Raw genomic sequence first — 15,465 nt, forward strand, 5'->3', positions numbered from 1 at the left:
ATGGAACTTCTATGTTGAATTTTTTTCTGACGTTCAGACATGACTGATTATTGATGCCCATCATGGGTATATGTTAAAAGGAGTGGCTTCCCCTCTGCCTTCAGCTCAGGTCATGATCTCAGGGTCCTGGTATTGAGCCCTGCATGGGGCTCCCTGCTCAGTGAGGAGTCTGCTTCTCCCTCTCCCTTTGCCCCTCCCTGCTACTTGTGCATGTTGTCTCTCTCTGTTTCTCAAATAAAGAAATAAAAGTGCATTATAAAAAAATTTTTTTAAAATAAAAGGAATGGTTTCATATTTACCATACAGTGCTCTCTCTGATTTGTGTAATTTTAATGACTTCTTGCCTTGAATAATTTTACTAAATGTAAAAAAACTTGTCTAAAATAGTAGCACTTACTTGTGAAATTTAATTACTCACATTTCTGTGTGTGTTGGGTTTTCACTTTGCCTGTTTTTGCAGTTTAAAGTCAGTTTTATTCATAGGGAACATTGGGTACAGAATGAGAAGAACCAAGTTTTTATTTCTAATGACTTGCTAATGAGTTAATATCAGTTAACAGTTTCTTTTTTCTCCAATTACTACTGCTGATTTCATTCGACAGCAATGACTTTTTTTTTTTTTTGATTGAGAGAGAGAGAGACAGAAGGGGCAGAGGGAGAAGGAGAGAGAGAATCTCAAGCAGCCTCCATGCCCAGCACGGAGCCCAATATGGGGCTTCTCTCCCATCTCTGAGATCATGATCTGAGCCGAAATCAAGAGTTGGCACTTAACTAAGCCACCCAGGCGCTCCATCCACAACAATGACTTCTTGAATAGCATTAATAATGGGATTATTTTATTTGAAAATGTCTTTAAATTATTTTTTTCTTTATTATTTTTTTCCAGGGAATCTGGAGTCCTCGAAAAATTCCTAATCCAGATTATTTTGAAGATGATCATCCATTTCTTCTGACTTCTTTCCATGCTCTTGGTTTAGAGCTTTGGTCTATGACCTCTGATATCTACTTTGATAATTTTATTATCTGTTCGGAAAAGGAAATAGCAGATCGCTGGGCTGCAGATGGTTGGGGAGTGAAGATAATGGCAGCAAATGCTAACGAGGTACAGTATTTACCATAGAGTAGTCATAGGACTTCATCCTGGTTATGGGTTATACAAATGGCCCTTAAGAGGTAAACAAATATGCAAGAATTACTAAATGTACTTAAATGAATTTGTTGATAAAATATTTAGCCTTACTATATTATGATACAACTTCATCATGAACTGTATAATGAACTATATATGTGTGTATGTCTTCATTAAATTATGATAGCATAATGGGATTTAATTGCCTCCTTGCTATTTATAAGGAGACTACTTAATATTCTGGTCACCTTGTTAATTCATGGCCTAAGTGGTTAACAGTAATGTAAATATTATTCTTTACTCATTTTAATTATTTTTCACTTAGAGGGAGTACAGAGGATTTTAAAATTTATTATTATTAAATTGTGTTCCAGTATTTTTTTACTCAAATCTTAACACTGTTTAGAAATACTAAGCTAAATATTTCAACACAATGCATCTTGGAGAATGTATCTTTAAAATCAATTACTGTAAAGGAAAATACATTTGGTTTCTTTGGACATTAGCAGAAACTATCAAAAGAGTAGGTAAAGGGGTTTTCATTTTGAAACTTTTTAAATTTAGACATTTAATGATTTTAGATTTCATTTTAATGAGAGAAACTGTTTCCTCACACAGGTTATGTGTGAAATTTGTTAATAAAAAAAAAAAAGAAAACCCAGTAATTCCCAGGTTCTTTAAAAGTACAGAACCAAAATGAGTTACCGAGCATTTATACTTCTAAATGAAGGAGATAATACATCCATGAAGAGTAGTTCCATCCTTAAGCTTACCAAAAAAATAAAATTGTCGTAATTCTTGCTGATAGGTTAGTGATTTCTACCTATATAGTAACATACCTTCTACTACAAAGTCTCAAACAGTGATACATGCTAATAGAGTTTAAACTCTACAGTGTATAAGATGGGAAAATAAAATATTTTTAGCCTACAAGTTCATCACTCCTTAATATAAAACACCTATCTAAAATAAGCTGGTTTTTTGTAGGTGGTATTTCCTAAAAAATGTTTATAAAATCTGAATTTCATTTTTATGCTTACTTCTTCTATAGCCTGGTATATTTAAACAGTTAGTGGTAGCTGCTGAAGAGCGCGCATGGCTTTGGCTCGTTTATCTTGTGACTGCAGGGCTTCCAATAGCATTAATTGCTTCATTTTGTTGGCCAAGAAAAGTCAAGGTAAAGAAATTGAATTTCCTTCAACTTAAAATAAGTCTGTTAGTGTTTAGGAGTTCTATTGAGCAAATGATCCTTTTTTTTTTTAATTTAAATTCCATTAATTAACATATAATGTATATTAGTTTCAGAGGTAGAGGTTAGTGACTCATCTATCTTATATAATTCCTAGTGCTCATTACATCATGTGACCTCCTTAATGTCCATCAGCCAGTAAACCCATCCCTCTGCCCCCTACCCCTCCAGCAACCCTTAGCTTCCTATGATTAAGAGTCTCTTTAGGTTTGTCTCCCTCTCTGATTTCGTCTTGTTTTATTTTTTCCTCTCTTCCTCTATGATCCTCTGCATTGTTTCCTCAATTCCACGTATCAGTAAGATCATATGATAATTATCTTTCTCTGATTGACTTATTTCACTTAGAATAATACCCTCTAGTTCAATCCACGTCATTGCAAATGGCCAGATTTCATTTTTTGATGGCTGAGTAGTATTCCATTGTGTGTGTGTGTGTGTGTGTGTGTGTGTGTGTGTGTGTATCTTCTTATCCATTCACTTGTTGATGGACATCTGGGCTCTTTCCATATTTTGGCTGTTGTGGACATTGCTGCTATAAACATTGGGGTGCAGGTGCCCCTTCAGATCACTACATTTGTATCTTTGGGGTAAATACCCAGTAGTGCAATTGCTGGGTGGTATGGTAGCTCTGTTTTCAACGTTTTGAGGAATCTGCATACTGTCTTCTAGAGTGGCTGCACCAGCTTGTGTTCCCACCCACAGTGTAGGAGGGTTGCCCTTTCTCTGCATCCTTGCCAACATCTGTCATTTCCTGACTTGTTAATTTTAGCCATTCTGACTGGTGTGACATAGTATCTCATTGTGGTTTTGATTTGTATTTTCCAGATGCCGAGTAATGTTGAGCATTTTTTCATGTGTCTGTTGGGCATTTGGATGTCTTCTTTGGAGAAATGACTGTTCATGCCTTCTGCCCATTTCTTGATTGGATGATTTGTTCTTTGGGTGTTGAGTTTGACAAGTTCTTTATAGATTTTGGATACTAGCCCTTTATCTGATATGTCATTTGCAAATATCTTCTCCCATTCTGTTGGCTCTCTTTTGGTTTTGTCAACTGTTTCTTTTGCTGTGCAAAAGCTTTTTATCTTGATGAAGTCCCAGTAGTTCATTTTTGCCCTTGCCTCCCTTGCCTTTGGAGACGTGCCTAGCAAGAAGTTGCTGCAGCCAAGGTCACACAGGTTGCTGTCTGTGTTCTCCTCTAGGATTTTGATGGATTCCTATCTCACACTTAGGTCTTTCATCCATTTTGAGTCTATTTTTGTGTATGGTGTAAGGAAATGGTCCAGTTTCATTCTTCTGCTTGTGGCTGTGCAATTTTCCCAACACCATTTGTTGAAGAGACTGTCTTTTTTCCCATTGGATATCCTTTCCTGCTTTATCGAAGATTAGTTGACCATAGAGTTGAGGGTCCATTTCTGGGCTCTCTATTCTGTTCCACTGATCTCTGTGTCTGTTTTTGTGCCAGTACCATACTCTCTTGATGATGACAGCTTTGTAATAGAGCTTGAAGTCCAGAATTATGATGCCACCAACTTTGGTTTTCTTTCTCAACATTCCTTTGGCTATTTGGGGTCTTTTCTGGTTCCATACAAATTTTAGGATTATTTGTCCCAGCTCTGTGAAAAAAGTTGATGGTATTTTGATTGGGATTGCATTGAATGTATAGATTGCTCTAGGTAGCATAGACATTTTAACAATATTTGTTCTTCCAATCCATAAGCATGGAATGTTTTTGCATTTCTTTGTGTCTTCCTCAGTTTCTTTCATGAGTGGTCTATAGTTTTCTGAGTACAGATCCTTTGTGTCTTTGGTTAGGTTTATTTCCTAGGTATCTTATGGTTTTGGGTGCAATTGTAAATGGGGTCGACGCCTTAATTTCTCTTTCTTCTGTCTCATTGTTAGTGTATAGAAATGTAACTGGGGGCGCCTGGGTGGCTCAGCCATTAAGCGTCTGCCTTCAGCTCAGGTCATGGTCCCGGGATCCTGGGATCGAGCCCCGCAATGGGCTCCCTGCTCGGCGGGAAGCCGGCTTCTCCCTCTCCCACTCCCCCTGCTTGTGTTCCCTCTCTTGCTGTGTCTCTCTCTGTCAAATAAATAAAATCTTTAAAAAAAAAAAAAAGGAATGTAACTGATTTCTGTGCAGTGATTTTATATCCTGCCACTTTGCTGAATTCCTATATGAGTTCTGGCAATTTTGGGGTGGAGTCTTTTGGGTTTTCCACATAGAGTATCATGTCATCTGCAAAGAGTTGAGAGTTCTACTTCTTTGCCGATTTGGATGCCTTTTATTTCTTTCTGTTTTTTGATTTCTGAGGCTAGGATTTCTAGTACTATATTGAATAGCAGTGGTGATAGTGGACATCCATTCCATGTTTCTGACCTTAGGGGAAAGGCTCTCAGTTTTTCCCCATTGAGAATGATACTCGCTGTGGGCTTTTCATATATGGCTTTTATGATACTGAGCTATGTTCCCTCTATCCCTATACTCTGAAGAGTTTTGATCAAGGAAGGATGCTGTACTTTGTCAAATGCCTTTTCTGCATCAATTGAGAGGATCATATGATTCTTGTTCTTTCATTAATGTATTGTATCATATTAATTGATTTGTGGAGGTTGAACCAACCTTGCAGCCCACGGATAAATCCCACTTGGTCATGGTGAATAATCCTTTTAATGTACTGTTGGATCCTATTGGCTAGTATTTTAGTGACAATTTTTGCATCCTTGTTCATTAGGGATATTGGTCTGTAACTCTGCTTTTTGGTGGGGTCTTTGTCTGGTTTTGGGATCAAAGTAACGCTGGCCTCAGAGAAAGAGTTTGGAAGTTTTCCTTCCATTTTTATTTTTTTGTAACAGCTTCAGAAGAATAGGTATTAATTCCTTAAATGTTTGGTAGAATTCCCCTGGGAAGCCTTCTGGCCCTGGACTTTTGTTTGTTGGGAGATTTTTGATTACTGCTTCTATTTTCTTGCTGGTTTTGGGTCTGTTCAGGTTTTCTGTTTCTTCCTGTTTCCATTTTGGTAGTTTACGCATCTCTAGGAATGCATCCAATTTCTTCCAGATTTCTTAATTTGTTGGCATATAATTGCTCATAATATGTTCTTATAATTGTTTATATTTCTTTGGTGTTGTTTGTGATCTCTCTTCTTTCATTCATGATTTTATTTATTTGGGTCCTTTCTCTTTTCTTTTTGATAAGTTTGGCCAGGGGTTTATCAATCTTTTGTTTAATTTTTAAAATTTAATTTAATTAATTTTATTTTATTTATTTGAGACAAAGAGAGAGAGCATGAGTGGGGTGGAGGGGGAGAGGGAGAAGCAGATTCCCCACTGAGCAGGGAGCCCAGCACCCAGCTTGATCCCAGGACCCTGGGATTCTGACCTTAGCCGAAGGCAGACACTTAACTGACTGAGCCACCCAGGTGCCCGATCTTAGTAATTCTTTCAAAGAACCAGCTCCTAGTTTCGTTGATCTGTTCTACTGTTCTTTTTTGTTTCTATTCCATTGATTTCTTCTCTAATCTTTATTAATGCTCTTCTTCTCCTGGGTTTATGCTTTCTTTGCTGTTTTTTTCCCACCTCCTTTAGGTGTAAGGTAAGGTTGTGTATTTGAGACCTTTCTTGTTCCTTGAGAAAGGCTTGTAGTGCTATATACTTCCCTCTTAGGACCACCTTTGCTGCATTCTAAAGGTTTTGAACATTTTCATTTGTTTCCATGAATTTTTTTTTAAAGATTTTATTTATTTATTTGACAGAGAGAAACACAGCAAGAGAAGGAACACAAGCAGGGGGAGTGGGACAGGGAGAAGCAGGCTTCCTGCCAAGCAGGGAGCCTGATGTGAGGCTTGATCCCAGGACTCTGGGATCATGACCTGAGCCGAAGGCAGATGCTTAATGACTGAGCCACCCAGGTGCCCCTGATTCCATGAATGTTTTAAAATCCTTCTTTAATTTCGTGGTTGGCCCATTCATTCTTTAGTAGGATGCTCTTTAGTCTCCAGGTATTTGAGTTCTTTCCAAATTTCCTCTTGTGATTGAGTTCCAGTTTCAAAGCATTGTGGTCTGGTAATATGCAGGGAATAATCTCAATCTTTTGGTAATGGTTGAGACCTGATTTGTGACCCAGTATGTGATCTCTTCTGGAGAATGTTCCATGTGCACTCAAGAAGAATGTGTATTCTTCTATTGCTTTAGGATGGAATGCTCTGAATATATCTGTGAAGTCCATCTGGTCCAGTGTGTCATTCAAAGTCCTTGTTTCCTTATTGATTTTCTGCTTAGATGATCTGTCCACTGCAGTGAGTGGGATGTTTTAAGTCCCCTACTATTATTGGATTATTATCTATGTGTTTCTTTGATTTTGTTATTAATTGGCTTATATAATTGGCTGCCTCCCATGTTAGGGGCATAAGTATTTACAACTGTTAGGTCTTCTTGTTGGATAGACCCTTTAATTATGATATAGTGTCCTTATTCATCTCTTATTACAGTCTTCGGTTTCAAATCTAATTTGTTGGGGTGCCTGGGTGGCTCAGTCGATTGAGTGTTTGCCTTCAGCTCAGGTTGTGATCCCAGGGTCCTGGGATTGAGCCCCACGTCGGGCTTCCTGCTCAACAAGGAGTCTGCTTCTCCCTCTCCCTCTGCCATTCCCTCTGCTTGGGTTCTCTCTCTGTCTGTCAAATAAATAAATAAAATCTTTAAAAAAATAAAATCTAATTTGTCTGTTATAAGGATTGCCACCCCAGCTTTCTTTTGATGTCCATTAGCATGAAGATTGATTTTCCACCCCCTCACTTTCAATCTGGAGGTGTCTTTGGGTCTAAAATGAGTCTTGCAGACAGCATATTGATGCGTCTTGTTTTTTTTATCCAATCTGATATGTGTCTTTTGATTGGGGCATTTAGCCCATTTACATTCAGGGTAACTATTGAAAGATATGAATTTAGTGCCATCGTATTGCCTATAAGGTGACTGTTACTGTATATTGTCTGTGTTCCTTTCTGGTCTATGTTACTTTTAGGCTCTCTCTTTGCTTAGAGGACGCCTTTCAGTATTTCTTGTAGGAATGGTTTGGTGATCACAAATTCTTTTACTTTCTGTTTGTCCTGGAAGCTTTTTATTTCTCTTTCTATTTTGAAAGACATCCTTGCTGGATAAAGTATTCTTAGGTGCATATTTTTCTCATTTAGCACCCTGAATATATCATATCAGTCTTTTCTGGCTTGCCGGGTCTCTGTGGATAGGTTTGAGCAAGTGCTTCTTAAAAGCAATAAGCTAAATTTCCTATAAGTTTTTATTGCTGATTCACTGTGTTTGATATCAGTTATTGCAAAAAAAACCCAGAACTTTTAAAAAAATAGAGCTTTGCTTTTACTAAAAATAGCTTATGTTAAACTACCACAGAAAAAATATGAAGATTCAGAGTATAAAAAAACTGACATATGTAAACCACAAACAAAGGGAGCCCTAGAGCAAGAAGTGAAGGAAAAGAAAGCTGCCCTGGAGAAACCAGTGGATTTGGAAGAAGAAAAGAAGCAAAGTGATGGTGAAACTCTTGAAACTCCTGAAAAAGGTAGGATAATGATAGGTAGGTAGGTAGGTAGCCAGCCAGAGGTAGGATAGTGATAGTGAGTTACAGTGGGGACCCTGGGCAAAGCTCGTAAAAAGAGCACATGATCTGGTGAACACTAGCTGTTGCACTTGATTATTGTCAAATATCTACCATCTGAATCCCCATGAGTCCATGACCGTGGCAGATGGGAGTAATGGCCCCTGCCTGGATGCTGTACCCTGAGCAGTTGTCCTGCTTACAGTTCTTGTTTTCTAGGAAGAGAGGGGTTTTAAGAGCAGGTGTGAACCCCATGTGTCGTAGCTGTTCGCAGGGGCTTTTCTTTGTCCACAAGCATGTAGATGAGATGGGAGGCACAGGCAGCATGGCCTCTGTAGGAGGGGAATAGGTTTAGGGCAGGTCATTGTGGCCACAAAATTCACACCAAGGCTTTTAGTAAAAGGCTATTGTTCATCAGATAGTTTATCATATCAAAAGAATAATTTAATGGCCCGAAAGGACTGCTGCACCATATGTCCCCTTTCTACCCTATCCTAAACTCCTCAGCATGTTCGAACTGAAGAACTGAGGCTTTTTGGTGGGTCTCCACTGAGACTTGCTTACTTATCCAGGTAGCAATATACTGTCGATATTTGCCAGGTGTCTCAAGTCAGGCTCCAGACTGAGCCCCTTACAACTTAAATTATGTCTTGAGCACTGTTTTTAACTTAATAATTGATGAAACAGTTGACTTAAAAATTATACTCTCAAAAAAATACAGATGTATATTTACATATGTACGTGTCCATATGTATACACATATACACATATAGATTTGCTTTTCATATTACATGTAGACTGCTTAAGAATTTCTTAAACCTCTCTTCCCTCAAATATGATGATTTATGTATAAAATGTAAAATAAAAATATTTGCAATTAATTTTTTAGAAATTTCTCATGATAGAAATTGCTTTTAAATATTGGAATTTAAATAAATTCCCTTGTTGTATTTAATACTTCTCAGTAGCAAAATTCTAATTCAAGTCTTTGCCTGTAATAAAAATCTGTGTTCTAGAAGAGGAAGGTGAACCTGAGGAAAAGAGCGAAGAAGAAATTGAAATCATAGAAGGACAAGAAGAGGGTAATAAATCAAATAAGTCTGGATCAGAGGATGAGGTAATCAACTCTTTAACAGAAAATAAACTGGATTTTATGTACGATTGTTATCCATAAAAATTATTTTAACAAAGCAGTCTGGTTTATAGAGAATTTTTTCAAGGTCCTACTATACAAAAATTGGCCATATTTCTCCAGGCTTTCATAAGAGCCTCCATATTGTTTTTAAAATGTATCCATAAAGAAGGTAAGAAAATACTATAATTTATATCATCTTAGTGCCTGATGAGAAACAGTATAAAGTAAGCCTGGGGTTTGCAAAAGAGAGCTGCATCTGTAAAAAATTATGACTTTGTTAGTCTGTTGAAAATTATTATAACTAGACCATTTGAATATTTAAAAGGTAATTCTGTTTATTACAAGACAGTTTTCTTTATATCCGTTATAAAAACATTCTCATGGTCTGAATAATTTATTGTCACATTTTGTAATATTTCATTCATTGGGTAGTTGAGTAGTATCTGCCTGATAGGGTGTTTTTTCTGAAATCTTTAATAAACTAGTTTTCCCATTAACTTGATATGTCTACCCCTTTCTGTATCCTGATATATAACAGAACTTTCTACGGTGCCTCTTTTTAGTCTGTTATTCTGGAATCAGATGCCATCCAGGATATGATTCAGAACCAGAGCTTTCTCTTTTTACCCAGCATGTTTTCTTTATCTGCTAGCCCTTAGGAGCTACGTGACCTTACCCCAGTCACCCTACTCAGCACCCTCTAGGCAGTGCTAGGCAGGGGAAAATCACAGTTTTGCCTGGCCTCTTGCAGATGCTGATGTAACCTTGCTGTTTTGTGTCTCTGAAGAAATCTCTCACATAAGTTTGTTTTATTGTTATTGTTTTCTAAAGCCTATTCAGTACATATACTTAGTTAGTTACTGGTCTTAATTGCCTTGTGAGTTCTTAAAGGGGGGGAACATTTTTGGGGGGGACATTAGTGTGAATATCCACATTAGAGGAAGCTGGGTGAAGATAATTTCTTCCAGGACAGAGTTTTAAACAGTCATTGTCTCACCTGTCACTCTTAATAACAATACTTACAATCATTCAGTTGAATATGTGTCTGGTTATATTTTGCTTCACAAAACATTTTATGTACCTTTGAAAATATTTTAATTCTGTCTTTGTCTTTCAGTCTTCTTAGATGTCAGGGGGCTAAAATAAGCCAACGTTTATATAGTATGACCTTGAAAAATAATTATAACTATTTTGTATAATACCATATAATACCTTCATTATTTTATTTTGTTACACAATTTTAATTTACGTATGAGTGCTTATTGGATAAGGAAAGAAAAAACCCAAACTATAAATTTGATGTTTCCCTTCCCCTCTCCTAATTTTCTCAAGGTACTGTGTGTCATAAGTTCTGAAAAAGTTTCTGCGAATCTAGCTCAGCAGTTCATTACTTATAGAACTATCGTGATGAAGTTAGTGCTTAATATCCCACAATGAAAAGATCATATAGCCTTTAATTAGCTATGACATTGAGATTAAATTCCAAATGATAAAATCATGAATTGAGTTGTTAGCAGTATTCCTTGTCAGAGGACTTTGGATAAGCAGAGTTATTCCAAAAATGTTATCATGCCAAACGGTGAACAAATCAAAACATGTTAACTTATGTCCACATTTTTGATCAGCTTCATGAATTAAAGAACACATATAAGGTAGCATTTGTTAGAACACGTATTTTTGAGGATAAGAAATTTAGTATTTACCCATTGTATGAAAATAACCATTTGCATCATTCTTTCTTCTAGATGAAAGAAGCGGATGAAAGCACAGGATCTGGAGACGGGCCAGTGAAGTCGGTACGCAAGAGGAGAGTACGAAAGGAATAAACTGTATTCGAGTATTTTTAATTCCTGAGCGAGATACTTGGCGTTCTAACATCAGTGCGCGAGAGCCGAACTTGGGTCAATCTGCACGTTTCTAATATCTAGCAATGTTATTCTTTTGGACATTTATTTTAGTCTTTCTTTTCAGGAAAAAAAAACACAAAACTTTGAAGTTACCTGGTCTTTGAATTTAGAATAGAGAAGTGGCACGTTACTTATCAGATTTAAGAGATTACTATCATTAGAAGTTACGGAGTTTTAAAAGTTGGAGAAAGTTTTGGTTTGTACAGAGCAAAATAAATGCAGCAGCTTTCCTGCTGTTGGAAAATCAGTTACTAGAATTCCCTCTTCAACGGCTGTCCGACGCTGTAACGGTAGTTCTATAATAAAATGAGAGTGTGTTCTGTTGTACAGAGCTAAATACAATAAAGTTTCTCTATGGTTGTTTGATTCTATCCACAGTTGGAAGTGTTGTATGTGGCCCCCATTTGCCTAGTTGTGTCAAATTACAGTTAGGGTCTGTTGTTCACTTAAATTATAGATTCCTTTAAAGAGGTGCTTTGTTGACAAGTCAACAAAACAGAAATGTCTAGGTGTCATTCATAGAATCACTGGTTAATAGTGCAGCATATTTTACATGTGAATGCAAAGATAATAGGTTCATCAAAATATAATGGTGTACAGATACTTTTTAAGCCTTTATAATTGTTTCATGCCAGAATGGCTTACCCTACTCAGAAGATTGCTTATGCATACATTGCTCTTGAAAATAAAATTTAAACATTTTTTCTCCTTTAAATTACACCCTCTTTAATAGGTAAATTATTGAGGGGGGAGCTTTCAATTATTTTCTTTTTTCTGGTCATTAAGAGATTCTAATAGCGAATAGATACCAATCATCATGCTTTGTATTTTTATCTTGCCTTTTTCCTGACAAATTCAAATCTATTTTAAGGCTGTTATCTAGCTTCAAAGCTGCCTCTAAAGTAGATAGTAGATATTGCTCCTCTTTTTAAAGTAGTTACCAGAAATCACAGAACTACATTAGAGTGGAGCTGTGTCATTCCATTTAAAATATGTTAAGGATTTTTTATGTTTGGGTAACAGGTTAGGCCCTTCGGAAGGGGATCTGAATCTTTGAGACCATGGAACTACTTTAATACTAACTATCGAGGGAACTTTACACTAGTTGGGTAATATTTTGGATTTCTTCATGTACATATACACCCCAACCCTGGGCAAGCTCCGACTCAGTTCCCACATGGCCCGCTCCCCAGTCACACAGAGCGCACGTATAAGGAAAATGAAACTCTTGCTTCTCTTTTTACTGAAGTTAAAACAAACAGCCAGTAATACTATTCACTCCTTATCTCAGAGAGTGAATTGAAAATAAGTGCTTTATTCTCATTGCCATGTACTGACTTTCATAAACTGGTGGTGGAAAATCTTAATAGTTAACCATATTTTGTGTTTATTTAATACTAACCAAACTTGCCACATCTTGCAAGGACACCCTTTCTTGCTTTGTATTTGGAACATTCCCAATGAACTAGACATATTGAGTGATTCTAGAGGAGAATGTTTCTGAAAGTAAACTACTTCAGGAGAGAAATCCTTAATTTTATGGAAACCTTCTTGCCTGAAAAGTGTCTTGTATGTGAACATTTTTTCCTAAAGATTTATTAAAGCTTTTCTTACTTTCTTGGTTGCAGATTCATTTTAAAGTGAATGTTTGGTTAAACTCCATGAGCTTGAAGTGGTAGAATCTGGGCAACCCGTTTTGCCAGCTCCCTGCTCCTTCCTGTGGGGATACCCGCTGTGGATGTATTACGGCTGATAGGTTTAACCAAAACTTAAACTTTTACATATCATATGTGTGCTAGATCCATGCAGTCAATAAAGCATAGAGTCTTCCTTGATAACAAGATGGAGTTTTCCTTTTACCACCCTATTCTTTGTTTAAAATGACTTAAATTTGATCTTTTTCTCTAATAAAGGAGAAAAAGAAGTGTATTTTGCTTTTCTTTATTTTAGTTGGCCTTTTTAGAGGCTTTTCAACTTGACCAGGCTAATGAGTTTCCTTTTTCTTCAGTATCTTTTTAAGATAGCCTCGCCTCCATTCATCGCTTCTCTAGGAAGACACATATTACTAGGATCAGTAGCCTTTTTGAAGTGTCAGGCCACATTTGCAAGAGACACAGGATGGAACTGCCTATATGTTACAATTAACCACTAGCAGTGAGTTTAATGTATCTTAGAAATTTAGAACAGTAATCCAGAAATGGTTTTGTATAGTCTTGTGACTATGTTTTGACTTTAGCAGGATCTAGGGATGAACTATCACATGGCTCATATCAGATAACTACTTCAGTCTCTTATGTAAATGACTAATAGCATTTCTACATAAATTTTAATAATCTCATCCCAAATTTTAGCTCCCATGCATTCTCATAGTACGACAGCTGTGAGGAGTTTCAAAAAGAAAATCCTTAATCTGACATGTCAGATGACGTAGGCTGATGAGAGAGAAAATGTATTTGAGAATGCATTTGGAGTTTGTCTCTGGAAATGCAAATGCACGGAGGAGCAATGGTAGTTTTAGGGAAGGTAGGCAATAGGATGATTGGATCTTTTAACACCTAGCATACATAGTATCTTACCACATAGTTGGTTTTTGTTCAACGAATACACTTTTATGTTCTTTGTAAAATTTGGGAATATTCTCAAGTTTTGATAACTTAAACATTTGGCAAGCCATCTATAAATAATATATAAAATCTAAAACACAATGAATACATTATACAAGTGATTTGATGTAATACTTTCGCTTCTGTCATCCCTCCTCCCCACCCAGCTCCATTATAAGGTAAATTCGATCCTAAGGCCAACCTAAAGTTCTTGTTATGGTAAATTTGTGTTTAAATGCCATGAAGTCTCTATGATTTAAGAGAAATAAACTGCAGTTTTGTTTTTGGGCCAGAGTAGCTAAGAGGCTGTTAAGTCATTCTCTCTACCAGTTCTTAAACAAACTTGAATGTAAACACATTTTCTGTTCCTTCATGATTTGCAAGCAGTCTTAACTAAAGTTATCTCTTGGTCTTCGCTGCTAATTTTGATTGTTTCAGGAATGAAGAAATACCTGCATGAAAACCACTAGAGGGTGTTAACTCCAGAGGGAAAAACTGACCAGGGAAAGTGAAGAAAGGTTTTACTTTCTTCAGAATTAAGATAGTTTTGCTTTGCTTTGGACCACAAAGTTAATTTTGGATTCTATAATTCATCTCTCATTTTTCTTTTGGAAGAAGGACACGATCAAAGGGGAAGAGTAATGGACAGGAATAGAAATGTGACATTATAAACTAGTGGGGCTTCTATGCTTAGATGATTTTGGTAACTTTTCTGCAAAAATTTTTGTTGCAAAAAAAAAATCTGTGAAAAGCTAGCGTGTTTTCATGTTTGACACAAAAATTCATTTAGCAGCCAAACCTGACCTCCCCGACAGGCCTTTATCATACTTAGTATTAAATTCATATATTTGTTACAAAAATCTTTAATGTATTTGATTACAGGTGCTGTCCCAAACCATATTCATAATTCTTTATGTAATCTGAAAAATTCCAAATTCTGAAACATCTGGTCCCCAGAATTCCAGATAAGGGATTGTGATCTATATATAGTTAATTGGCTATAAATAAAGTCCAACGGGAATATAAAGAGGACAAATTCTGAACGGAATGCTATTATCAGTATTGAGGGAAATCCTACTGGGGGAGAGGTGGTTGAGGAAAGAGGTGTGCTGATTTTCCTGCCAATCATTCCACAGCATTTAGACTAGAAGTATTAAAGAAAAAATTATTCCGACACTTGTTAAAACAGTGAGGAACACTTTATTCTAGCTACTACAATAGGTGCCAAAGACTTTCACAGTAGAGGAGAGATACTTCGCTCAACTCCAAATACAGCAAAGACAGCTGGGATTTAAAGTCAGTGAGCAAAATCAGGGGAGAGGGAAAATTACTAAGGAGACATCAAAGGTAGCAGAATGCTTGCTAAACTGATTTAGCCCTGGAAAACCAGGGTGATCAGATGCTGAGGGTGAGGGAATTCCCTCTAAACTGACTTAGCAGGATTCTTTCAAAAACTGGCATAGTCAGGCCAGAGAAGGGCCTATGATGAGGTCCAGTCGAAAAGAAGGCTCAGAAGAGCCTGGTTAAAGTTTGGTCATGGAGAGAGTCTATGTGAGAAGCTAGACACAGTCCCTGTGCACACTGTTTACCATCTATATTTCTAATACAGAAATTAATGGCCTGAAGTGAGATACTGTCATAAGGAAAACAATGTTTAGCATTGGCTTACCTAATTCACATGACAAACACCTGGGACTTGTATTTCAGGTAACATTTTGTCGCCTACTGAGCTGATCGCTCCATGGGTAGCAGTTGGAAAAGTCAGAATGTGAAATGAATTGCCTGGTCCTTGATGTTTTTACATCACAAGAAAGAACTGACCAGTCTCCCAAGTGGA

The 15,465-nt window shown here is 36.9% G+C and overlaps 1 protein-coding gene across 1 annotated transcript in view; it reads left to right on the forward strand.

Annotated features, from left to right (window-relative positions):
- CLGN (calmegin) overlaps positions 1-12,846 on the forward strand; it is a 55,267-nt gene extending 42,421 nt beyond the window's left edge. Inside the window, exons 11-15 of the mRNA XM_028102215.2 lie at positions 887-1,102; positions 2,181-2,306; positions 7,779-7,947; positions 9,000-9,100; positions 10,864-12,846. Coding sequence (XP_027958016.1) covers positions 887-1,102; positions 2,181-2,306; positions 7,779-7,947; positions 9,000-9,100; positions 10,864-10,944 — 693 coding nt within the window. The 3' untranslated portion in view covers positions 10,945-12,846. The remainder of the gene's footprint in view (positions 1-886; positions 1,103-2,180; positions 2,307-7,778; positions 7,948-8,999; positions 9,101-10,863) is intronic.
- Positions 12,847-15,465: the final 2,619 nt, after the last annotated feature.

The sequence above is a fragment of the Eumetopias jubatus genome, unplaced genomic scaffold, assembly GCF_037043125.1.
Source record: "Eumetopias jubatus isolate StellerSeaLion01/CBP00866 unplaced genomic scaffold, mEumJub1_p1.0 scaffold_2, whole genome shotgun sequence".
Taxonomy (NCBI): domain Eukaryota; kingdom Metazoa; phylum Chordata; class Mammalia; order Carnivora; family Otariidae; genus Eumetopias; species Eumetopias jubatus.